The sequence below is a fragment of the Chrysochloris asiatica genome, unplaced genomic scaffold (genome assembly GCF_000296735.1).
Source record: "Chrysochloris asiatica unplaced genomic scaffold, ChrAsi1.0 scaffold00127, whole genome shotgun sequence".
Classification (NCBI taxonomy): domain Eukaryota; kingdom Metazoa; phylum Chordata; class Mammalia; order Afrosoricida; family Chrysochloridae; genus Chrysochloris; species Chrysochloris asiatica.
In genome coordinates this window covers 3,626,890-3,653,422 of record NW_006408645.1, presented here as the reverse complement: position 1 = coordinate 3,653,422, position 26,533 = coordinate 3,626,890, and the positions used below count along the sequence as shown (strand labels likewise).

At 42.0% G+C, this 26,533-nt stretch overlaps 1 protein-coding gene across 1 annotated transcript in view; it reads left to right on the top strand.

Annotated features, from left to right (window-relative positions):
• ITGA9 (integrin, alpha 9) overlaps positions 1-26,533 on the top strand; it is a 497,442-nt gene that overhangs the window by 423,411 nt on the left and 47,498 nt on the right. Inside the window, exon 24 of the mRNA XM_006869158.1 lies at positions 25,608-25,733. Within this exon, the coding sequence (XP_006869220.1) occupies positions 25,608-25,733 (126 nt within the window). The remainder of the gene's footprint in view (positions 1-25,607; positions 25,734-26,533) is intronic.

Here is a 26,533-nt window from a genome sequence, read left to right as displayed (position 1 = left end):
TTAAGTCTCCCGTCCCTATCTACCCTGTATACAGAGGGGATAGCATTGATACTTGATTTGAAGACTCCTTCCCTCTCTGTTTGTATTTTGAGCTACTGCCGCCATGAATATAGATCAGGTGCATCAAATTGTAGCGATTTACCCTTGTTTCCTTTATAAAAAATTGTTTTCTTTTTAATCTTCCTCTAGTTGAATTCTGGTTATCAAGCAATTGAGGCTAGGTCAAATGGGTAGAGGTTTTAAGAATAAAAAGAAATGAATAGTATTTATTGGAAGGTAAGAATAAAAATACCCCTAAGTGTTGAAGAGCAACTATGTCAGCTTGAGGACTAAGGTGCACCTGACCCAAGCCGTGGTATTTTCAATAACCTCGTATGGATGTGAAAGCTGGACAGTGAATAAAGAAGACCGTAGAAGAATTGATGCTTTTGAGTTATGGTGTTGGAGGAGAATATTGAAAGTGACGTGGGCTGCCAAAAGAACCACCAGATCTGTGTTGGAAGAAGTGTAGCCAGAGTGCTCCTAGGAGACCAGGATGGCCAAACTTCAATTCTCTTACTTCAGACATATTGTCAGGAGGGACATATTGTCTGGATAAGGCTATCATGTTTGGTAAGGTGGAGGGTCAGAGAAAAAGAGGAAGTCCTCAGCGAGATGGATTGGCCAAATGGCAGCATCAATGGGCTCAAGCGTGGCAACAATTGTGAGGTTGGCCCAGGATCGGGCAGTGTTTCGTTCTGTTGTACATAGGGTCACTATGAGTTGGTACCTACTCAATGGCACCTAACAATAACAACAACTGAAAACATTATTATTATCATCCTGAAAAATCCAGGAGTATCAAATGAGTGAATGTGAGGCCTTGTGGATACAGAAAATAAAAGCTGGACAGACTTTTAAACTGTCTGATTGTTGAATGCATTCCACATGCTACACACAGATCCATCCATAAGTCAGAAATCCTACTGAACCTAGGCGTTTTAGAGCCCAGCCTGTGACCAGGCATTTATTAACCACTATGTTATGCTTACCCAAAGGCAACTCCTAGGAAAAGAAGCTTTAAAACAAAAACCAAGAGGAAACACAAGCAGAGGTGTCAATAGTTATGCATTTCAGGTGAAACAGACTATGCAGAATCAGTTCAGGGAGATCACTAGATAAAGTATCAACAATAACAGTAATTACTGTTCCCAGGATGTGGGTTCAGAATCTGGTGTTGATGTATTACTTAAGATGCCCAGTTTCAACAAATGACTCATGTGACATGCCAAGAAACAAGTGTGATGCAAATACAGAAAAATAATAGAGACTGTCGCTGAGGGACCCAGATGTTGTACTGAACCAAAAGATTCTTTAAAACAGCTCTTAGGTGTATATTTAAGTAACTAAAAGGAACCCTGTTTAAATAATTAAAGGAAAATATGATGCAGTAATTCAAGAAATAGAGATTTCAATCAAGAGATGGAATTATAAAAAGAATTAGATGTAAAAACAAAAACAATAAAAAGGTTACATTTGAAATCATAAAAAAAAAAAAAAATCAGATGGAAATTCTGGAGTTGAAAAGTAATTTAACTGAAAGGAAAAAATTCAGTAGAGGGGCTCAAGGGCAGATTTGAGCTGGCAGGAGAAAGAATCAGTAAATTTGAAGCTAACCTGTCTGAAGAACAAAAAGAACAAGGAATAAATGTGAGCAACGCTAGTGAGAGATAAGTAGCTATTCCAGCATACACATAATGGGAATTCCAGAAAGAGAGGATAGAAAGAAAAGGGTAGAAAAACACTTCTTATGACCATGTGAGTGAGTAACTTGGTTGATATTCACCCTTAATCGTGTGGCTACATGGGTCCCTACATAGACCATCCTTGTCTCTAGGTGTTTAGCTGTCCAACAGCATTAGCATCACCTAGGAGCTAATTTGAAATGCTGTTTCTCAGGCTCCACCTGGACCTGCTGAATGTAAATCTGCAGTTTAACAGGATCCCCAGGTGATTCATTTGTACGTTAGTATTATTGCTGGTTAATTTTAAACTCTCCGGGTTTTCATTTCCTCATCCTAAAATGGTGGTGTTAATATTTTACCATGCAGGGCCAAGAGCTGGGTTACTACAGGAAACGAAGCAGCTAAAATAATGAGCATTTTCATCCCTCTTAGATCTTACTTGAGTCCACGTATGGTGCTGTGGATTAATGCACTGGACCGTAAAGTTGGTTTGATCCGTAAGATCAGAGATTCAAACTCACCAGTTGCTCCTCAGAAAACCCCTATAGGGTCACTATGGGTTGGAACCAACTCAACAACAACAACAGTGTATGTTGTTGCAGCCCTGTATTGGGTTTCTGAGGGGCAGCTGGTGTGTTCTGAGGAGTGTGTGTTCTGAGGATCAGCCTTGCAGTTCACAGTCCAGTGCTGATAAATATGGAGAAAAATAAGGAAGCAGGGGATATAAGGAGTGGGAAAGATTGTACTGGCAGTCCCCAGGTTACTAACAGGATCCATTCCTAAGGGTGTCTCAGGTAAATCATGCCTTACTATAGGGCAAGAAAAAGCTCAAAGTCTTTTCAGTGACTTAAAATTTTACATGAATAAAGTGAAAATCAGTGTGATAAAGAATTTGATTCCAGTAGGGGTTGGTTCTGAGTCCTGGTGTGGCACTGTAGGATAAGCCCTAACCACAAAGTCAGCAGTTCAAACCTACCAGCTGCTCCACAGAAACCCTATACAGGGTCGCTATGACTCAGAACCAGTTAGACGGCACTTAACAGCAACAACAGGGGTTGGTTCAATAGTTTGAAAATGAGAGCATGTGTACATAACATTAAAGTTTGAGCTGTCGGTAAGTCAGAAGTTCATAACCCAGGAGCTGCCTGTAATTTTAAATAGAGTTGTCAAGGAAGGTCCCACTGAGTAGGTAGTATCTGAGGAAAGACTTGGAGGATGTGAGGCCATGCAAAGGCACTGTGCTGGCCTGTGTAAGAAACAACCGAGTGACCAGTTGTTTCAACTGGATGAAATGAATGGAGGGTGGTGAGCAGAGCAAGGGGCTGGATCATTTATGTAGAACAGTGGTGGACAAACTGTCGCCAACGTGCTAAATCTGGCCCCAGTGCCTCTTATTGTAAATAATGTATATTGTAAAAAATGTATATTGGTATACAGTCATACTCATTCATTTATCTATTTCCTATGGGTGCTTTCATTCTACAATGGCACGGTTGCGTAGCTGCAACAAACATGGCATGAAAACCCTAAAAAATTTACTATTTGCCTGATTTATGGTAAAGTACAATGACCTATGACAAGAGACCTTCTGTAAGGACTTTGCCTTTACAGAAAGCCCTGGAGGGTTATAAATAGTAGAGTGACTTGGCCAGACTGGGCTCTCAGGCTCGTGCTGTTTGTATTGAGAATAGACAAGAGGGGACAGGAGCTAGGGCCCATTGGGAGGCCATTGCAGTAACCCAGTGAAAGATCATGGTGACTTGGTTCAGGTCGGCCCTGCTGGAGGTAGTGGGAAATGGTGGCATTAAAGAGAAACATCTCTTTATAGCATCAAATTTAGCCCCAGTCCAGTGAAGGGTTGAGGAATGATTCCTACTTTCCTCCACAGCTCAGTGATTTACGCCGTTCCCTCTTTCAGATATAGAGAAATGATTGGGAGGCCGGCTACTGCAGCTAGCCCTTGTTGCCCCTAAGTTGCTATAAGCCCAAGACCTGACCTACAGCTCAGAAAAAGCAGCCTCTGGTGTCAGCTGTGCTTCTAACTGGCTGGGATCATTATCCAAGACCACAGCATCCCTGCTCATCTAAGGTCTACGAAATCCTTCCAGCCCACCCTTCTGATATTCTCTGTGTGGAATGCTGAGACATTCAGTAGGGTAGGGGACCCAAGCTGCCACACACGAGTTTGTAACGGAATCTTTTTCGCTCATGAAGATTTTGTGCCAAGTATTTGTTTGCTGAGAGTTCTGTCCACTCGATTGGAGTCCTGTTTGGCTTCTTTCCTTGAAATGCCAGTCACCATGCTGCCCCGTGTGGTGTCCAGGTTGGATGTCCAGGTGTATGCGTGTGAGCTCATTAGCATTCACGTTAGGGGAGTTTGGGCCACAATGTCAGTCGCTTATTTCGTGGGTAACAGCCATACACAGTGACACTGATTTTAAAGCTTGTTAAGGCACATTTTGCATGAGGAAAACCCTAGGTTTTATGACTAAGTTATGCATGGAAGGTAATTGCACTTTGAAACTTCCCCTGCGGCAAGCTTGCCTGAAGCTGAGACTTGTACACCAGCCAGGTCTGGCACTTGAAGGCAATTCAGCGAAAAACCCAAAACAAAATTGAACAACTCAGTTTTGTGTTTTCATTCTTTGCTGTATTCTGCTGTCGTGAGAGTGAGACCTATTTCTATTTTTCCTTTTCCTCGCCCTCAGTGTTTCTTTCTGTAGAAATTTGAGGGCTTACCCTGTACCAAATCAGCTCTCGTTCTAGGTGAACAGGATTCAAGGCTTACAAACCCTCTCTAGTAGGAGGAGATGGAGTTACAGCCTTTGGGCCTAAGGCAGATTGATGGGATTTTGTGATCCAACTCTTTGCCTTTGAACAGACTACATTCTAGATATCTCCCAGTACTGCAGAGAAACGTTTCCAGCAAGTTCTCTCAGTTAAGCTGTTGTTGTTGTTGTTGTTGTTGTGAGGTGCCATCAAGTCAGCTCCAACCCATAGCGACCCTGTATAGGGTTTTCCGAGGAGCAGCTGGTGAGCTTGAACTGCCGACCTTACAGTTCAAATGTCTCTGCAGTCTGGTGCATTAACCCACAGCGCCACACCAGGACTCTCTCAAATCCCATTTTTATGACTATCTTTAGTATTTTATGCTATGGTTTCCTCTTGACTGTCTTGTAGCCAAAATGGAAAACAGTTGCTTAGCTCCGTCTCTAGAGAAGTTGAGCTATCATTTTTCCCTAACTTCCAAAAGACATCAAATTCTTTTGGTTTTCTTTTTGCCTTCCAAAGCCATTTTCTTTGCTGTTTCCATAATCTCCAAATACAGATATTTTGACAACTTCTTAACCCATACCAAAATCCAAAACTGAGCATCAAATACTTGGTCTCTTTATCCAGCTTTACCCCGTTACAAACCACTGTCAATCAGGCAGTGAGGATCTGGTTTACTGTTTGAGAACCTGCCAGCTTCCAGTCCAAATAATTTTTCTGTGTAACCCTCAGAAACACCCCTGGGATTCTCTGAAAAGAGATCAACAAGGAACCCCTACTGGCCAAAACTATGTGAGGTCCACATCTCTGCGTGATCACCAACTCACCTTTCCAGACTATTCTTAAAATATCTTATATTCTTACCCAACTCCACTTCCCCCACCCCAGCAGCCTCAAGCTAAACTGGGCCACGAAGGTTGCTAAGCATGCCCACCACTTCCTGGGCCTCCTGACCTTCCTAATATAATGCATGTCTCTTTCCTCTGACTAGAAAATTTCACTCATTCCTCAGGTCTCAGTCCATACATCTTCTTCCATCAAGATGATCCTCTTCCATCAAGCCCTCCTGGTTGCCTTTCCAAATGGTCCTGCCTCAGAACCTTTGCATCTGCCTGTTCCCTTAGATATATGCATAGCTGCTCCTTCTCATGCTGGTCTGAGCTCAAAGGCCATCTTCTCCATGAAGTCTTCCCTGACTGTCTTTACTAAAGTTGCAAACCCCCATTTCTCTGTGAGTTATTTTCCCCATAGTACTCATTACTATTTTAAAGTATTGTCTTTCTTGGTCTGTCTGCTTCCACAAGTCTAAAAACACCATGAGAGTAAAGTTCACGACTGCTTTGTTCTGGTCTCCCCAGTATTCCATGCCTGAGACCTAGTGGTGGTGGTGGTGGTGGTGAGGTGCCATGGAGTTGGTGCTGACTCATAGTGACCCTGGGTAGGGTTTCCAAGATGGTAAATCTTTACGGGAGCAGAAAGTCTCGTCTTTCTTCTGCCTGATTTATAGTACGTGCTCAAATAGAGGAAAGAATTGCCTGTTGGTAGTCTGTTGGTCTCACCATCAGCCTTCCTTCCTGCTGTCTGTAGGGTAGAGAGTGTGTTCTGAGTATCTTATGTGTCCTCGGAATTTGAGAAATCTGTGTTGGAGTGAAATCTCCAAGCAGAGACATTTTGGCAACTTCTTTAACCTACAGCAGATTGACTTCATTATAGTGTGAAAATAATTTAAAAGGTAAAACTTTACAATAAATTGCTTATTTCATGTATCAGAAATGAAGAGTTTTAAAAACAAGTGCCTTGGTCAGACATACTAACATACGCCCACTCATATTCTCTCTCTCTCTCTTTCACACACACATACACACACAACACACACACACACATACTTATGCTAAGCTCAGCAATGGCGCCAAACCGTTTTTTTTTTTTTTCCTTTTCCACACATATATGACTATAAGCTGAACAGTCAAGTTCCTGAAATGGGTCAGGATTAGGTTTGCCTTCAATTTTTTTTTTTTTTTCCTCCATAGAAGCCAAGCACTTAAAAAGAAGAGAGATGGTTGATTGAATTCTGGAGCTAGAGTTACGTTCTTGGGCTCTTGGTCAACTTTAGTTTTGTCCAGAGAGAGAATGCATGTGTTTCTATACACAGATTACGCTCAATACACCTTCTGGAAGATGGGGTTTATAAACCTCAGCTTGGGTCATCAAGTGTCTATGGCTCAGAGGCTGCCCTCTAGCCTGAGTGGACAGCAAGGATAAATCAAGCAATGCCGTCTCCCTGCTGGCTGCCGGGTGCCCACCCTTATCAGAGAGCCTGAATGTCTTCCACTCATGGCTGCTGTCACATCTGGAAGCATTAATGCTCAGTTGCCGGTGTGAGGGCCGGTTGGAATGCCGATGCTTAGGTGCCTGGTATTTTCTGGTCTCTGGCATGAATTGACCTTAAAAGTTCATGCTTTCGCCATTTACTTTAGCTCACTGTTGAGTTTAGCTGCTTGCATTTGTTAAAAAACAACATGACACATAGCCCATCATTGCAGCGTGATTGGCTGTTAGCAAAGTCGATAACAGGAAATCTGACTGAGGATAAACAGTTCATCAGCCGTCGCAGAGAAACACATGGTTCTGATTTAACATGCGGAGGACTAATTATGTATGCTCCAGAAGCACAAAAACAGTGAAACTCCTTTTTGAGTTAGACACAAAGTTTTCTACCAGAAGAACCTACCTCAGCACTGGGCCACTGCAAAGCCATTATTTCCCCAGCTGCTAGGGAGTTATCTTACCTTCTCTTTAATAATATACACTTAAGACCAGAAGCATATTCCAGGCCTCCCATGAAGTTCTCGAGACCTTAGATGTCATGAATGACATTTAGCTTTCCCTTTTCACTGCTGTGTGGTGTACATGCTCAGAGAAACCGTATACAAGGTTAGACAGAAGGTCCACGTGAAACATAGCAGCCAGAAAGTGATTATTTACCTTTTGATAAAAGTATAGTAATAAAGTTGTGTTTCAGATAAATGCAGCAATAAAGTAGTGAATCAGTAGATATACCGCTTCATCCTTTACAGGGTTTGTTGTTAAATGCCATCGAGTCAGTATCAGCTCACAGCAAACCCTGTATGGGGGTGGAGAACCTTTTTCTCTGTCAAAATTTATAACATCATTCATAGGCCATACAAAATTATCAAATTAAAATTTAGCCTGCTATATTTGGTCAAACATTTAATTAACTCACTCCTAATGTGATGGCTGGAACTGCAGCTGCCTTGGCTCAGGGCCAGACCAGATAATTACTCAGGCCAGATGTTCGCCATCCCTGCTTGAACATAAGATGTTGTTGTGCTGACAAGTCAGCTCTGACTCCTAGCAACCCTGAAAGGCAGTGTAGCATTTCTTAGAGCAGATCCCCATGTCTTCTTTCCCAATGAAGCAGTTCATGGGATAAGACCTCCCATCTTGCAGGAGCAGCTGAATGCTTAGCCTTCATGCCACTAGCCTCCTTCTAACAAAAGATAGCTGTGAACTGTGTTCTTTCTATAAATGGGTACAGTAGGTAGACCCAGAATTTAAATAAACTGATAGTTCCAAGGACTATGTTGTGTCCTATATGAAGGGCTACTGACTCATTAATTATCCAAATCAAAAGACCACTTTGCTTCTAAGATGTTCCATCATCTGTGGAAGGAAAACATTTTTGGCACGTACATCAAGTGCTCAGCTAACACAGTCATGTCTTGCTTTTTCATGAAAGAGAATCTGACTGCATCTGGAAAGCCTTCTGTGTCACTTCTCTGATACGACACCCCCTCTGTATCACTTTAACTTCAGTACCAGGCCACCGCCATGCTAGTGAAGTGGGGCTCAAGTGGGAGACTTGGCTGTCTCTCACTAAGTGTAAATACTACTGCTTTACAGGGCAGCCTGGCAGTGGCCTGCACTCCTGACTTGCCAATCTGTTGACTGGTCCTACCCACCAGAGGGAAAAGGTGGGGAGGGGAAGCCATTGTATGAATGTGTAAGCTTTAAACAAACCCTCGAGATGATGGGAAAAAGCACATTGGCTTTTATTGTTTTCATGAGAGAACAGCAGACTAGTACAGAAGTCAGAATTGTATGGTGGTTTACGCTTTCCCTTTCCTCTGGAAGACGTTTTGCCCCACTGTTTTCTGTTTTCATTCTGTTTTTTTCAGTTTGGTCTTTCAAACTTAGGCAGCTTCTCACATTGATGACAACCTTAAGGAGGATTGGCTTGAGGGTATGGAAAGCAAATATTTTTGTGGTTGTTGTTGTTAAGTGCCGTCACATCAGTTCTAACTCACAGCAACCCTGTATAGGGTATCCGAGGAGTGTCTGATGATTTTGAACTGCCGACCTTGTGGTTCGAACTAACTTTGCAGTCAAGTAGGTATTTTCAATAACCTTATATGCATACGAAGGCTGGACAGTGAATAAGGAAGACCTTATTAGAACTTGTCCAGCTGATGGTGTTGGAGAAGAATATTGAAAGTGCCATGGACTGCCAAAAGAACCAATAGATCCACTTTGGAAGAAGTGCAGCCAGAGTGCTCCTTAGAGGCCAAGATGGACAAACTTCATCTCCCATACTTTGGATATATTGTCAGGAGGGAACAGTCACTGGAGAAGGATATCATGTTTGGTAAGGTGGAGGGTCAGAGAAAAAGAGGAAGACGCCCAACAAGATGGATTGGCAAAGTGGCAGCATCGGTAGGCTCAAGCGTGGCAACAATAATGAATTTGCCCTGGGACCGGGCAGTGTTTCATTCTGCTGTGCATAATAAGGTCGCTGTGAGTTGGTACCGACTCAATGGTACCTAATAACAACAACAATTTATCCTACAACAACACACCAGTATTTTATTTAGAAGACAGTTTTCGTTTAGAAAGAAGGCATCTCTCTCTGAAAGAGTTGCAGTTATAAAAGCTAGGCTGTTGTCAGGGTTGTTTAAAGTACTTTTTTGTAGGTAGTGACTAAGCTGCTCTTTAACTTGCTCTGCTTACTCTACCCATTGAATCCACAGGCTCAGCAGTGGACTTTTATTTAGTTAGGGATGGCTGTTAGGTGCTATTCATTTGTTCTTTTTCAGAAGAGAGTATAGCTTCCTCGCTAAGGTGAGGAAGGGATCCCTGGTGTGGCGCTGTAGGATCAACACTGGACAGCTAACCAAAGGTCAGCAGTCCAAACCCACTAGTCTCTCCTTGGAAACCCTGTACAGGTTACTGTGAGTCAGAACCAACTTGATGGCATTTAATGGCACGGAACATGAAAAAGAAGGCAAGGAAGGACTGTCTAAAGCTAGGGGCTGCAGTCACTCAGCTCATGTTCTGTGATCAAGTATGTTTCCTCTTGGATTTTTATCTATTTCTATGAACCCATTGTAGCGTCTTCCTGCAGATACAAGTAATATCAGCAAATTAGAACTTATCCAACTGATGAACAAGGGAGACCCTTTCAACAAACCAAAGGAATCTCATTTTTCAGAAGGCGTACCAAAGATGCCTCTCAGAACACCTTGGTTTTAAATGGTATGATGCACGCGTGCACACACACAAATTCTCAACCTGTTGAATACACTAGTAACATAAAGCTAGGCATCTTTATAATAAGGAACTATAAGATTCTGACCACTGTGAGTCTGACCTTACATTAAATGAAATTTGTCTTGACAAATCAAAGTAATAAGTGGAAACTTTAAACATCTGCCCTTTTTAGGTTATTCTGAGTCTTCGTTATTATAATACTTTGAAATGAATACATGAAAAAAGTAATTGGTATATATTAATAAAATACCATCTTTTACTGTTCTTTGGTCTGTTCCAAGAAACATTCAATAGTAAATCAGAACAATGTGATTTGACATAAGATACAGTGTTTAACAAGGATCTCTGGTAGTGCAGTGGGTTACAAGTTGGGCTGGTAACCACAAGATGAGCAGTTCAAATTTAGTAGCTGTTCCATGGCAGAAACATGAGGCTTTCTCTTCCCATAGAGAAACCCCTTCCAGGGTCACTCTGAATTGCAATTGACTCGAGGGCACATCTCCATCACACTATTTAATATGAGATATTTCATTATAAGGAAGATGGTAGAAGAATTGATGCTTTGAGTTACGGTGTTGGAGGAGAATACTAAAAGTGCCATGGACTGCCAAAAGAACCAATAGATCTGTTTTGGAAGAAGTGCAGCCAGAGTGCTTCTTGGAGGCCAGGATGGCTAAGCTTCATCTCTCATACTTTGGACATATTGTCAGGAGGGAAAAGTCGCTGGAGAAGGATGTCATGCTGGGTAAGATGGAGGGTCAGAGAAAAAGAGGAAGACCCCCAATGAGATGGATCAGCCAGGTGGCATCATTGATGGCGTCAAGTGTGGCAAAATTAAGATGTCAGAAGACAGCGAGGTCCATGTGGCAGCGGTAGTGAGGTTGGCCCAGGATCGGACATTGTTTTGTTCTGCTGTGCATGGGGTTGCTAAGAGTCAGTTCTGACTCGATGGCACCTGACAACAACAACATTTCATTATCATTTAATTGCTTTTTCCACAAACTTTTTTTGAAGCCCTCTCGACGGCACTTAACAACAACAACAACTAATGTATGTAAGCTAGAGATATATATTAACTTAAGACATTCAAGAATCTAAAGTAACTGTATCGGCAGGATGAATAGAAAAAATACAGTTATTTATCTTTCTAGTAGTAAACATCTCTGGGTTAGTCTATTTATCTAGTTAGCATTGTTTCTCATCCTTTTATGTATATTGTTTTTATTTCAAACCTTGGAGTCCTAAAATTAAGATCACCAAAGCCCCTATGGTAAAGATGCAGCCAGATGGGGGTTTGCTGTCTTCTGACATCTTAATTCTGAGAGTAGCCAGTAAGTAATTGAATTAGCAATGCTGGCCTAGAAAACTTTCTCAGAGTTTTCAAGGTCAGGTGGCATGTGAATTCAGAGAAACAGGTGGCAAGTCAGTGGGGTGGCCATGTGTCCCTAATTGCCTTTAGCTGTGATTTATGTAACATGATAGTAAAAGTGTCCCAGGGATGTCATGGAGACAATAAGGTCAATGATTAGCTGATAAATATAGTTCATTGGAAACATGTCATTCACAAATGAGCCTGTGCTCCCTTAAGTCAGGTCCATTCAATAAACATAGTTTTCACATCAAATTTTGCCCAAGACTCACATTGGTGAAGACCACAAGCATGATTTACAGAGAGTACTGGTGAGTCTTGGTGTGGTACTGCAGGTTAATGCACTGGACTGCAAGGTTTATTTGAACCACAACGTCAGCAGTTCAAGCTCACCAGCCACTCCTCAGAAACCCTATACAGGGTTGCTGTGAGTTGGAACCAACCCAACAGCACTTAACAACAACAACAGCTGTTGGTGAGTTGTTCATCTGCTAAATTAATCATTTCTCTTTTACTGGACATGCACTGCTCTCTTGGGACATCAAGCCAGGGACTTTCCAGATGATGCCGCTCACCCTCCCTGGAATCCTCTCCAGCTGACATACAGCCAAGGGGTGGGGTTGATGCTGATAGGACAAGGAGACATCTCCGCCTTAGTTGGTTGAAAAATATACTAATAATACCATGTTCTGAGGTGGAAGTTGGTTCCTTAATATTACAACATGTTCATCTCACAGAAGTGAAGAGGACATGGTAGAATCCTATTGGCAATAAGTATAATGTATGTAACAAACATATTAGGAAGACTTTCTGTAGTTTTATCCATTTAGTGAGTACTGGTGTGGCATTGTAGGATTAAGCACTGGACTGAAAGTTCTATTTGAATCGCAGAGTCAGTGGTTCAAATCCACCATCCGTTCCTCTGTGAGTTGGAATTAGGGTCACTGTGAGTTGGAACTACTCAACAGCACTTACCAACAGCAAGAAAGTACTCTGTCAAAGACCCCTACTAGCGTTGTGGATTGTAAATTGAGTTTCTAACCACAAAGTCAACAGTTTAAATCTATAAGCCACCGTTTGAGAAAAATGAGGCTTTCTGCTCCCATAAAGATTTACAGCTTTGGAAACCCGATACAGGGTCGCTGTGAGTCGGAACCAGCTCGGTGGCACACAACCACCACCAACCAAACCAGGTACTCTGGCATCTCCAAGTAAGAAAGATACTATGACTTGAATTAGATGCATCTCTTTCCATGAAAAATTTCAAGCAGGCAAGATCAGTTAAAGCAAATCCCATAGAAGTGTCTTACAGTGCTGGGAAGGTCTCCTTTCTGACCCACAGTTGTGCCTTGTATGTCTTTAGTCGCCTTAGGAAGCTCTGCTAATCACGGAGCTCAAAGCAAATGCCCTGCCTCATCTAGACATTTATTATTTCTGGGCTGCTCAGGGCACAACCCACTTCCTGGTAGATAAGAAATGCCCATAAGAAAGCATTCCACCCTTTGCTATTTGTTTTATTTTCTTTTTAAACCTTCTATTGAGATTTAGGTAAAACTTTTTACTGTGATTGGTTTTCCATTATACAATTCATACACATTTTGATTTTCAGTCTCCACAATGTAATGACACCCTTCCCTCTCACTCCGTATGTTTACCAATTCCATTGTCCTCCTTTTCTACCACTTTCTGCTTTCTGAGCTTTAACCCTGACATGCTACTGCCTTTTTGATCTCTTATGGCTGATTGCTGTAAAGCAGGGGCAGGGAACCTTTTTTCTGCCAAATTTTATAACATCATTTGCAGTCCATAAAAAGTTTTCAGTTTACAATACTGCTATACTTGGTCAAACATTTAATTAACTCACCCCTAATGTGATGGTTCAAGGAGCTCTGGTAGCGTAGTGGTTACGAATCGGGCTGCGAACCTCAGGGTCAGCAGTTTGAAACTACCAGCTGTTCTGTGGGAGAAAGATGATGCTTTCTGCTCCCGTAAAGATTTACAGCCTCAGAAACTCTGTACAGGGTCGCTATGAGTCGGAACCAACTCCACAGCACATAACAACAACAATGTGATGGTTCAGAGTTCTGGTGTGGTGCCGTGGGTTAATGCACCAGACTGCAAAGCCATTTGAACTGCAAGGTCAGTGGTTCAAGCTCACCAGCTGCTCCTCGGAAACCCTACACAGGGTCTCTATGGGTCAGACCCGATTTGATGGCAATTAACAACAACAGCAACAATGTGATGACTCTGGTAGCATAATAGTAATGAGTTGGGCTGCTAATCTCAAGGTCAGCAGTTCAAAACTACCACGGTTCTGCTAGAGAAAGATGAGGTTTTCTGCTCCCATAAAGATGTACAGCCTCAGAAACCCTAAACAGGATCAATATGAGTCAGAACCGACTCCACAGCACATAACCACCACCAATGTGATGGCTGGAGTCCTGGTCTTGTGCTGTAGACTAGGCATTGGACTCTTAGGTCAGTTTGAACCACAAGGTTAGCAGTTCAAACTCAGCAGCTGCTCCTCGAAAACCTATGCAAGGTCACTGTGAGTTGGAACCAACTTGGTAGCACTTAACAACAATAACAATGTGATGGCTGGAACTGCGGTTCCCTTGGCAGGGCTAGACCAAATGATTTTGAGGGTCTCAGGCTGGCTATTCTCCATCCCTGGTCTAAAGAGTGTTGACCTCCCTGTTGTTTACTTTGTACGCCTGTCTATTGTATGACTAAAAGTTGATTCCCGAAGGTGAATTTGGTTTAGGTTTGAAGGGAAACCAAGGGTACAGTCTTGAGGGGTCCCCCAGTGTCTGTCAGACTTCCCATTCATTTTAATTCAAAATGGGGTACGGAGCCGTGGGGCAACTCCCACCCACTGCTGCCCCAGTTTCACTTCTCATATAGCCTAAACTCTGAGAGATTACAGACCAGGTCTCCGTCTACACCCTCTATTTTTGTAGAGGCATGCTTCTTTCTCTCCAATCAATCAAGGGTTCTTCCATGTACTTTCCAATTTGTTCAGATCATGTACAACCAGTGATAAGGACCCGTTTTCTTTATATGTAAAGTATGGTGTATTCTTCTACTTTTGCACATTCTTGTGTTCCTGGTATGGCACTGTAGGATAAGCAATGGACCACAAGGTCACTTAGAACCACAAAGTCAGTGGCGTAAACTCACCAGCAGCTCCTTGGAAACCCTCTACAGGGTTGCTGTGAATTGGAACCGACTCGATAACATTTAACAACAAGTATTATTCTGACCCATGAGTTTTCATAGCACTGTTGGAAACACAACAAGAACTTTTCTCAAAGAGATTGCAGGACATTACAGACCTTGAAGCTGATCTCTTGGTCCCCGTTGACATTCTAACTGCTGGGGTGATGTTTCTTGTTCTGCCCATCTCCTTTACATGCAGACTGTGCCTCATATCCAAGTACTTAAAAGAATTTGACTTCTATTCATCAGACTGTGGTCTGGCCCTTTTCCCACACCCAGTCTCCCCTCTGCCCCATCTTCTACATGGCCCTAAAGCAAGACTATTCAATCACATTTTCTCCTTCATCATAGGTTTTCTATGTAACTATGTTACTTCTAGAATTTGCGCACAAAATCCTCTTCCTTGTCCAGGCAGACTCTCCTGCCTCCTTTCTGGCCACTACCACCTAACCTACATCCATTACTGTCCCCCATGCCTGGAATTTCCTTCCCCCTCCTCCCTTTACTCTTGAGAAGTTCTATGCTTCCTTTGAAATCCACCTAAAGTGCCCCTTCTCTGACAAATCTTCCCTACCTGCCCTTGAAGATGTAATCATGACCTCCTTTGTGCCATTTCTGGGAGTTCTCTCTTATTCATTCACTCAACTCATAGGTACCCACTAATAAATGCTTGCCAGCTGCTGGTGTACAACACTGGGCACATCAAACATGGTCCTTGTCCTCCTCAATCTTCCAATCAGTGGAGAGACAGACTTTAATGAACTAGTCACTCATATTAAAGGATTATAATATTTCAAAGGAGATACACATTGTTGTGTAGGGGGAGTCGACCTGAGAGGAAAGTCAAGAAAGTCTTCCCCAAGGAAGATTTCTATGAGCTGAAGGATAAAGAATACAAGATGAGAGTGTTCTAGGAGGAAGGGACATCAGATACAGGAAGTCCAGTGGTAGCAGGGAGTCTGTTGTACAAAATATAAGGCCAGTATAACTGGTATACAAGAGTGAAGGGGAGCATTGTCTGACACGTTGCGAAAGAAATGACTAGAAGCCATAGCAAACACAGCTATGCCAAATATTTATTCTTGATCTCAAAAGCAGGGAGAAGACATTGGAAGTTTTAAAGCGGGGTGGGCTTCAACTGACAAGATGCTCCTGGGGCAAGTACTTGTCCCACAGAGCTGCAGGTCATCCCCCCACTAGACTGAGACTGAATGCATTGGAATAGATCTTGGTCATTACCATTATCTAATATGCAGAATAGCTCCGAACATGACAAAGATGTTAATGAATGAATACTTGTTGGATGGATGCATGGGTATATGGCCCCCAGTGTGGTGCTGTGGGTTAATGTGCTACACTGAAAAGCTGTTTAAACTGCAAGGTCGGTGGTTCAAGCTCACCATTTGCTCCTAGGAAACCCTAGACAGGGTCGCTGTGGGTCGGAACCGGTTCGATGGCACTTAACAACAACAACTTGGTCCTTTTTGTAGTGTTTAGCATCCTTTCTCCTTGTGCATGGCTGGCCTGCCTATGCCTTGAAGACAGTGATTGTCAGCGTGTCCTCAGGGTTTCTCTCATTGTATGTTTGTATCTGTACCTGCGTAAATTTGCTGTTCTTCTTGAAGTACATGCTTTGTAATAGTAGCGTCTAGAATGCAGACCATGACAGGAGCTGATTTGCTAGTAGAGATACAAATTAGTGGGCAAATCTTTATGATCACAATAGAAACCCTGCTCTAAGGGTTGTGAACGGATACATTATGAAGTAGTGGTGAGGGGTATGTTTAGGCTTCGCTGTGTGGAGAAGCAGCTGCGCAGCCTGGTTAGAAGGGAGATGGGATAGAACAGGAAGTGAAGTATCCTGGCAGGAACTTTGATGGTGACATTTCACCCACAGTCGGAGTTTGTGGCAGGTTTCTTATCTGCTCTTGACCTCCGTTTACTCATCTGAAAACTGGTGGTAATATTAAGGATTAATTAGTTGACATACCCCAGATATATGCCCCATCTTACTGTTCTAGCTGGATGGCTGCCCCACTTCATTTAGTGAATGCCAAAGTTCTTAGTATAATTCCTAATGTAAGATTTTATTATTCCTATTTAGATCTGAACTCAGTATATAAACAAGACCATAGGTAGTTGGTTCTAGAGTGATGAATGTGGGGAATGAGCTTTCGAAACAGATCCAAGGACTTTTACCTGGCTTTAGGCCATGTAAGGAACAGGGAGTATGTTAGAGTTCTATCTCTCTTAAGTCTGTTCTATGGACTTGGTAGAAACCTGTGTCCTCTCTTTCACTCTGGGTCAGCGAACATTCCTTAAGAGGTACCTTATGCAGGCCCCTCTTCTTGCATCTACAACATGGAATTGGACCTATTTTCTCCCAGCCTTTTATCAGACCACCACAGCCTGGAGAGTTTTTAGTAAAATAGACATCCCTTTTCCTCCTGGGAGCTGATGATGGTCATAATCCAAATAAAGGGGCAACTCTCTTTTTCAGCATGGTGCCCATAGAATTGGCCCCAATTCATGCTTCAAACCTAACACTCTGTGAAACGAGGCCTTGCCAGACTACCAAGCGTGAACAGGAGACATTTCATTCTTTAAGAAGCCAGAGACCTTGGAGGTTTCTAACCACAAAGACTTTCCTGACCAAGGCTGACCCCAGCGGTACCACCAAGTGATTTTCACATTCTCCTTGGGCTCTCACACCATTTCCCAAATCACCACCATCTCTTAGTTCATGTTGCACAATGTTTTCCTTGGGAGAGAAGGGAAAAGAAAAACATGCCACAGAAAACCGTGACAGTTGCCTTGGGAGGATTCAGTCTTGACATTGTGTTCTGTGTCCATTTGCCCTTTTTATGTGTGGGTGGTAAAGTTTTTTGTGCAAATACCAATAGTCGTGGACTTTCTCCAACTCTCAGAGGTCTTAAGAGATAAGCAGCCATGTCATGGGAAACATTCAGGCTCATATAGTCTGGAAAATGAATGAGATGTGAGCAACAGTGAGCAGGGAGCAGTTGCCAGAGAGTCCTGAGGCAGCCAAGGAAACAAAGCTGCTGGACGTTATTAGCTGGGTGGATCTTGGATTATCTGCAGTGCCAGAAAGCATTGCTTCCCTTTGCTTTTGAGCAAAGGTGTGGGGGTTGGGGAGTTAAACCAGGTTGGGACAAGAGGTGCCTGGTGGTCAGCCATTGCTTTTCTATATAAATATGAGATTAGCACCTAAATACAACCTTAGTGACCACTTAGTCCAATGTCCTAATGTTACAGAAGAGGAAACTGAGGCCCTGGAGTGCCCAAATTGGCAAAACCATAAAGAGGCAGAGCTAGAGCTGAAGCCACTGACCATTTAATATTCAGTCAAGTCATCTAGACCCCTGAATTCCTTAGCTGAATGCCACATCTGCCAGCAACTACCACATGATCCTGGGCAAGTCACTGAACTCAGGAGTCTTTGACTCCATATCTGTCACCCAAAGCATGGGACCAGATGATCTTGGAGCTGTTGCTTTCCAAAACCAACATTCCATGGTGCTTTGTTCCCATCCTTTCTGGTAGACAGCATGGAGTGGCTCAGCTTCCCAGCCAGCAAGCACGTTTATCTCCTATAGTCTAAGTAGATATTTGCTTTTGCCACAGTGGCAGATACCAGTGTGGGCTCTGGGACTCTAGGCTAGTGGTTCTTACTCATTGATGGGAGAAAGACCAGGAAGAGATGGTTTCTGTACCCATCTTAAAAGGAGATGCAGAAAAGTGGTTACAAGTAGAGCTCCAAAACTGGTTGACCCATATTCTAACCCCATTCTGATGCTTACTATATGGGTTGTCTTGGCCATCTTCTGACCTCCCCTGGCCTCTCAGTTTTTTCATATGTAAAATGGGGATAGTAAAAGCCCCTGCTTTATGGAGCTATTATAAGAATTAAATGAGTAAAATGTGTGCAACACTTAACCTGGCATGCCAAAACTGAAAAACCAGTCCATTTATCATCAGGGCCATTCCAATTCATGGTGACCCTATGTGTGTCAGAGTGTGGTGGTGGTGGTGGTGGTGGTGATGGTGAAGTGTCATGGAGTCAGTTCTGACTCATAGGGTCTCCGAGGCTGTAAATCTTTACAAGAGCAGAAAGTCCTGTCTTTCTCCTTCGGAGTGACTCATGGATTTGAACTGCTGACCTTGTGGTTAGCAGCCCAATTTGTAATCCAGTATGCCATCCTTGTGTGTCAGAGTAGAACTGTGGGATTTAGGGCTTTTGTGTCTGTGATCTTTCAGAAGTAGATCGCTAAGTCTTTCATCTTAGGCACCTCTCCTTCCTAGTCTGTCTATGCCTAGAAGCTCAGATGAAACCTATCCACCTTGTGTGAATTGGCTGCTATTTAAAATGCCAGTGGCATAACTTCCAGAATCACAGTAGCACGCAAGTCACCACAGTACAACAAACTGGCAGGTGACTGATACTAGAGACAGACTGCTTCTGAATATTTAGTCACTGAAAATCTTATAAATAGCAGTGGAACACTGTCAAATAGCGCCAGAATATTGAATGTTGAAACATGATGAAGAGCCCCAGAACATTGTCAGATACAGTGCCAGATGATGAGTCCCTCTGGTTGGAAAGCACTCAAAAGGAAATTGGGGAAGAGCTGTCTCCTCAAAGTAGAGGTGACCGTGATGATGTGAATGGAGTAAAGCCTTCGGGACCTTCATTTGCTGATGGAGCACAATTCAAAATTAGGAGAACCAGCTATAAACATCCATTAATAACTAGAACATGCAATGTACGAAGTATAAACCTAGGAAAATTTGAAGTTGTCAAAATCAAATGAAACACATAAACATTGATAGCATAGACATTAGTGAGCTGAAATAGACTAGTATTGGCTATTTTGAATCTGACAATCACATGGTTTACTAAACCAGTCAGGAGTGTCAAATTGAAGAGGGATGGCATTGCTTTCATCATCAAAAAGAACATTTCAAGATCTGTCTTAAAGTACAACTCTGTCCATGATAGAATAATAGAAGACCATATGCCTACAAGGAAGACCAGTCAATACCACCATTATTCAAATTTACACACCAGCCACTAAAGCCAGTGATGATGAAATTGAAGAATTCTACCAACTTCTTTAGTTTGAAATTGATCAAACATGCAATCAAGATGTATTGATAATTGTTGGCGATTGGAATGCAAAGTTGGAAACAAATAGGAAAGATCAGTAGTTGGAAAATATGGCCTTGGTGATAGAAACAATGCTAGAGATCACTTGACAGAATTTTGCAAATATCTTTTTTAAGTAACGTAAAATATGACTAATACACATGGACCTCACCAGATGGAATACACAGAAATCAAATTGACTACATTTGTGGAAAGAGAAGGTGGAAAAGCTCCATATCAAGGAAAGCAAGGCCAGGGGCAGAATGTAGAACAGACCATCAATTGCTCATATGCAAGTTCAGGCTGAAGCTGGAAAAATTAAAGCAAGTCCACGAGAGCCAAAATAGGACCTTGAACATATCCCAACTGAATTTTGAGATCGTCTCAAGAACAGATTTAATGTGTTAGACACTAAAGACTGAAGACTGGAAGAATTATGGTATGATATCAGAAACATACATCATACAGCAAGAAAGCAAAAGGTTATTAAGAAGACAAGAAAGGAAAATTTTTAAAAAGCCCAAAATGGATATCAGAAGAGACTCTGAAACTTGTTCTCCATCATAGAGATGCTGAAGCAAATGAAAGGAATGAGGAGGTAAAAGAGCTAAATTGAACATTTCAAAGGGCAGCTTGAGAAGATAAAATCATATATTGTAATGAAATGTGCAAAGACCTGGAGTTAGAAAAAAAAAAAAAAGGGGGGGGAAGAATATGCTCAGCATTTCTCAAGCTGAAAAGAACTGAAGAAAGAATTCAAGCCTCTACTTGTACTATTGACGGATTCTATGGAGAAAATATTGAATGATGCTGAAAACAGCAAAAAGAAGATGGAATACAGTCACTGTACTAAAAAGAAATGGTCAATGTCCAAGCATTTCAAGATATAGCATATGATCAAGATCCGGTGATACTGAAAGCAGGAAATCCAAGGTACATTGCAGGCGATGACAAAGAACAAGTCTCCAGAAATTGATGGAATGCAAGTTGAAATCTATCAACAAACTGACAAAGCACTGGAGGCCCTTACTCATCTATGCCAAGTAATTTGGAAGACCTGCTCAACTGATTGGAAAAGATCCATATTTGTGCCCATTCCAAGGAGAGGTGAACTAACGGAATGCAGAAATTATCAGACAGTATCATTAATATCGCATGCAAGTAAAGTTTTACAAAAATGACAGCAACCATACATACATTGACAAAGAACTGCCAGAGGTTCAATCTGAATTCAGACGAAGACATGGAAACAAGGGATATCATTGCTGACATCAGATTGATCTTGGCTGAGAGCAGATAATACCAAAAGGATGTTTGCCTGCAATGTATTAACTATACAAAGTCTTTCAATTGTATGGATCATGACAAGCTATGGACAACATTGCGGAGAGTGCAGAGTCCAGAACAGTTAATTGTCCTCATGAGGAACCTGTACATAGACCAAGAGGCAACTGTTCGAACAGAACAAGATAACACCGAATGATTTAAAATTAGGGACAGTATGCACCAGGATTATATTCTTTCTCCATACTTATTTAATCTGTATGCTGAGCACATAATCCAAGAAGATGGATTATATGAAGAAGAACGTGGCAGCAGAATTAGAGAAAGACTGATTAACAATTTACGATATGCAGATGATACAACCTTTCTTGGTGAACATGAAGAGGACTTAAAATACTGATGAAGATCAAATACTACAGCCTTTGGTATGGGTTGCATCTCACAGTGAAGAAGACAAAAATCCTCACTACTGGACCAATAAACAACATCCATACAAATGGAGAAAAGATTGAAGTTGTCAAAAAGTTCATTTTTCTAGGATCAACCATCAACACTCATGGAAGCAGCAGGCAAGAAATCTAAACAAGACCTCTTTAAAAGTGTTCGAGAGCAAAGATGTCAGTTTGAGGACTAAGGTGCACATGACTCAAGCCATAATATTTTCAGTAACCGTATATGCAAGTGAAAGTTGGAAAGTGAATAATGAAAACCCTAGAAGAATTAGTGCATTTGAGTTACGGTGTTGAGAAGAATATTAAAAGTACCATGGAATGCCAAAAGAACAAACCAATCTGTGTTGGAAGAAGTACAGCCAGAATGCTCCTTGGAAGCCAGGATGGTCAGACTTCATCTCACAGACTTTGGACATATTATCAGGAGGGACTAGACCCTGGAGAAGGATATCATGTTTGGTAAAGTGGATTGGAGGCAAAGAGGAAGACCCCCAACAAGATGGATTGGCACAGTGGCAGCAGCAGTGGGCTCAAGCATAGCAACGATTGTGAAGTTGGCATCGTACTTACCAGTGTTTCATTCTGTTGTGCCTAGGGCCACTATGAATCAGTACTGACTCTATGCACCTAACAACAACAACACCAAAGCACCACTAGGTGGATATGAGCCACTAATTTTTCTGTTAGTAGCTAAGCATGCTAGGGGCTCTACCTGGCACTTAGTAAGGAATGTTAATGTTACGTGTGATTATTGCGGCTAGCACATATGTATCTCTCCACTAGGCATAAAAAAGTCCTCACTTTGATGATCCTGGCCAGGGATTGAGTTGCTGAATTTGAGCTGAGGGAGAGTCTGCCGCAGGATTAGCTGGTCTGAATCAGGCTCATGCAGTGCAAAGCAACCCTCATTCTCCCTTTGAAAAAGGACCACCCTGAACCTTCCAGAAAAATGTCATTTTCCTGACTGAAGTGATTCCCATGTAACCACAGTTCTGAGTACAACAGCCCAAGTTTTCTCATTCACCACAGACTCAGTCTCCACTTCCCTTCTCCAAATGCCACTGGGGGTGGCTCAAGTTTCACATAGTATCACATCCCATCCTCATCATCATCACCGGGGTAATTACCCTGTTAACAGGCTGCCTTAAAAACTAGGGAGTGGGGAGGACGGTATTCTGGGCCATGTCTCTGCTCGGCCAGCGGGCGTGACAGTGAGGCTTCTGTAGTTTCTCACCCCTTCACCTACCAGGCACAACTCCCTGCCCTCTGTGCTGACCTCTGGTGGTCAGGACGACAGCCCGCGCCTCCTCACACCTGAATTGCATTAGGAAACTGGCTCTACTCCCATGACTCCTCCCGCTGCTGAGAGACCCAAGTGTCAATTGGTAGAGCAAGGAGGAAATCTGCCCCCAGTCCTGATGATAATTAGGGATGGATATGTGCTGCAAGACTTGAAAGTTTTGTTTTTCTCAAATGTGTTTGGGTGGCCAACCCTTGTAATCTTAACAGAGGAATGTACATACCACAGGGCTGCAGAAGGACCTGTTTTCCCCAGAGTTTCTCAGCAAATGTCCACTCCACAAGACAAACAAGGAAAGTAAAACTCCACGTGCATCAGAGTGCAAAATAATGAGAACGAAGAGTATGAGCCCACTGTTCAAATTCTCAAATGCCCAGTGAGCCTCAGTGTTTTTCATTCAGGATGTATCGTGTTGTTGTTACATGCTTTCAAACTGATTCCGATTTATGCTGACCCTGTAGCACTTAGCAACAGCAACAAAATCTTCACCAGGTCTTTTCTTATGTGGGACGTCTGGTGGGTTCAAACCACTGACCTTTCAGTTAGTAGCTGAGCACTTTACCATTGAGCCACCAGGGTTCCTTGTGATGTATCGTTGTTGTTGTTTTGTGCCATCAAGTCAGTTCCAACTCATAGCAAACCTGTATGGAGTTTCCAAGGAACGACTGGCAAGCTTGAACCACTGACCTTGCAGTTCAAACCAACCTCATAAACCAATGTATTAACCCACAGTGCCTCACCAAGACTCCATGATGTACCATTGTTGTGGTTGTGGTTGTTGTTAGGTACCTAAATATGGGGTAGCACTCAAATAACACACCCTCCACTTCCCTAACAAGGTGACTTTAGCAATTTTGGTTTTGTTTGTTTTTATGTCTTTGTAGTGGGTATGGGGGATTAACTGGACAGGGGCTGGAAAGCAGTTTCTAGCATGATGGACATGCGTTCTGTACCTTCATTGGGGTGGTAGTTACGTGGATGATTTCATTTGTCAGAGCTCGTCAAACTGTACCCTTAAGATCCGTGCACTTCAGTGAACATAAGTGAACATAAGTTTTATCTCAGTTAAGAAAAAGAATGATGTAATCAACGGTCTACTTATAATATTTAATGTCATCATATATTTGCATATTTTCGGTCATACAAGAATAGCACATTTGTTTTAAAATGTTACCCTTTCCACTCTCCATTTCACAAAATCATTTTATTTAATTGTGTACCCTTTGAGATCAGTGCTTACCATTACTAAGCCATTTTTTAGCCAACAGCTTGCCAGAGCATGTCGTCAGTCATCAAGTTTAGTTGACATGGAGAACTTTGTCAATCCATGTTTGATGTTGTTTGGTGCTGACATTTTGGGTCAAGGGACATTTGCATATCATTGCAGCAGTTGGTTTTTTCATTTGTCTTTTCAGATGAATTTCATATGAATATTCATAATCGCTATTGAATCAGTCACTACAGGTTGCTTTCTAAAATGAATTCATGAGCTAATGGACTTCAAATATTTATCACAACTTAATAACAGTTGCAGTTCAGGAATTACCAGCAAATCATTAAATCTCAATGCTTCCTTTCCATCAAACAACATGCAAACAATATTGGTTAAGATCATTTCAGGCTGACGTGCCTTCCCCAAACTTTGTGGTTTAAATAGGGTAACTGAAAAAGTCTCAAATTATTAGTATATTAGAGAACAATATTAGGCAACACACTCTTTTCTAATAGCTAATTCTGGGAACTAAGTTTTATTTACAAACTTTTTAAATAAAGTTTATATGCAGGCCTATTACTAAATCCTGGAAAGTGTTCAAACCAAAATAAAACAGAAATTTTTTTAGCAGGTTTGTGGAATGGTCTTGTTTTACAATCCGGTATTAAAAGATCAGCATTGTTGCTGAAGTTAGATGTTTTCTTTATGTAAAATACTAACTGAACATTGCTCCCTATCCTGAAGAAGAAGTTGAGACATTTCTTGAATAAACTCAATCACACTATTTTACTCAAGATTGCCCAAAGCAGTAGAGTTTAGATTTTTGTAACAGATGATTCTGGATACAAGTAGAATTGGCAACATAATCCTAAATTATAAATTATTAATTTGTTCATTTTGTGACTCAACCTAAAGTCCTGTTCAGTCTTCAGCTTTGTCCCGTATGATATGATGACAAGGAGCAGCAATGTCTATCTGAGAGAGCTTCTGTAAGGATATTTGTCAATGTGCTTCAAACACCATGAAGCATAAGGTTTATTCTGTTCTTAATGCTTACCAATTCTTAATCACATCTCATTTGTATCTTGTGTACAATCTTACCTCAGTTATTTAGGGACTAGGATTCACACTCTCTGTTACTTGGTTCTGTTGCTCCTCCACTTCTGCCTTCTAGTTCTTCAGTCATTATTGTCCACTGGAGAATGGACAAAGGAAAAAAGTGTAATTTAAACCCTACCATCTCACAGAGCCCTAATGGTACAGTGGTTAAAAGTGTTCAACTGCTAACCAAAAGATCAGCAGTTCAAACCCACTAGCCACACCATAGGAAACAGATGAAGCAGTTTGTCTTTGTACAGACTGACAGCCTTGGAAACCCTCTGGGGTAGTTCTGCTCCATCCTGTAGAGTCGCTCTGAGTCAGACCAACTCAACAGCAATGGGTTTGGTTTGATTTGGTTACCACCTCTACAACAAGGGACCCGAGGCTCATGGTCCATTCTTAGACTGACCATTCTAACAGACCTCTTTTCATTTCCAGGTGGGCCAAGAGAAGGGAAACTGCTCTTTCCAGAAAAACCCAACCCCATGCATTATTCCTCAAGAACAAGAAAATATCTTCCACACAATATTTGCCTTTTTCACAAAGTCTGGAAGAAAAGTTTTGGTAAGAATTAGTGGTTGTATCTGGACTGACCGTGAGGGTTGGAAATGTAAAGGTGGACATTGTGTAGCAAAAGGAGGAGAGTGGTTGACTTTGCAGTCCAGGCGCAGAGGTCCCTGGGACCATCAAGGGAAAAGAGCAGAGTCCAGGACCCTACCCAGAGAAGCAGTACACCAGAGATAGAGGCAGAGACAATGACATGGAGAGATGGAGCAGCTGGGGATCTTAGACCAAGAGAGGGAGAGGGGCTGTGTGCTGACAACCGGGGGGGCAGGTTTACAGGGAATATACCCTTTGGTTAGTTGATGATGCGCGGAGGGGATTGCAACCCTGGCAATGCAACAATATACGATAGGATGAATGTAAAACTAATGTTCTCCCATGTAAACTATCACATAAGTCACAATAAAACATTAAAAAAAAAAAAGGCTACACACTCTAAAATTTCTCTTCCAGGAAATTTTTAAATAGGCAAAAGTTATCTATAGTCTTAATAGAGAATACAATAGGAGTTACTTTGGAGGGGTACCAACTAAGAGGGGAAATAAGTGAGCCTACTGGCATGCTAGAAATGTTCTAGATCTTGATCTGTCTGCATAATGATTCCCTGGGTGTGAATATATCTAAAAATGGGTTAAAATGTACACTTAAAATTTGCTGTTTACTGTATGTAAGGATGTATATAAAGTATACCTCAATTTTAAGAGTAAGTGAAAGAAAGCTTGTAAGTCCGTCTTCTGCCTATAACTGATTGGAATACCTAAAATGGGGCTACAACGTGCTCAGTGAAGGAGGCTCCCTGC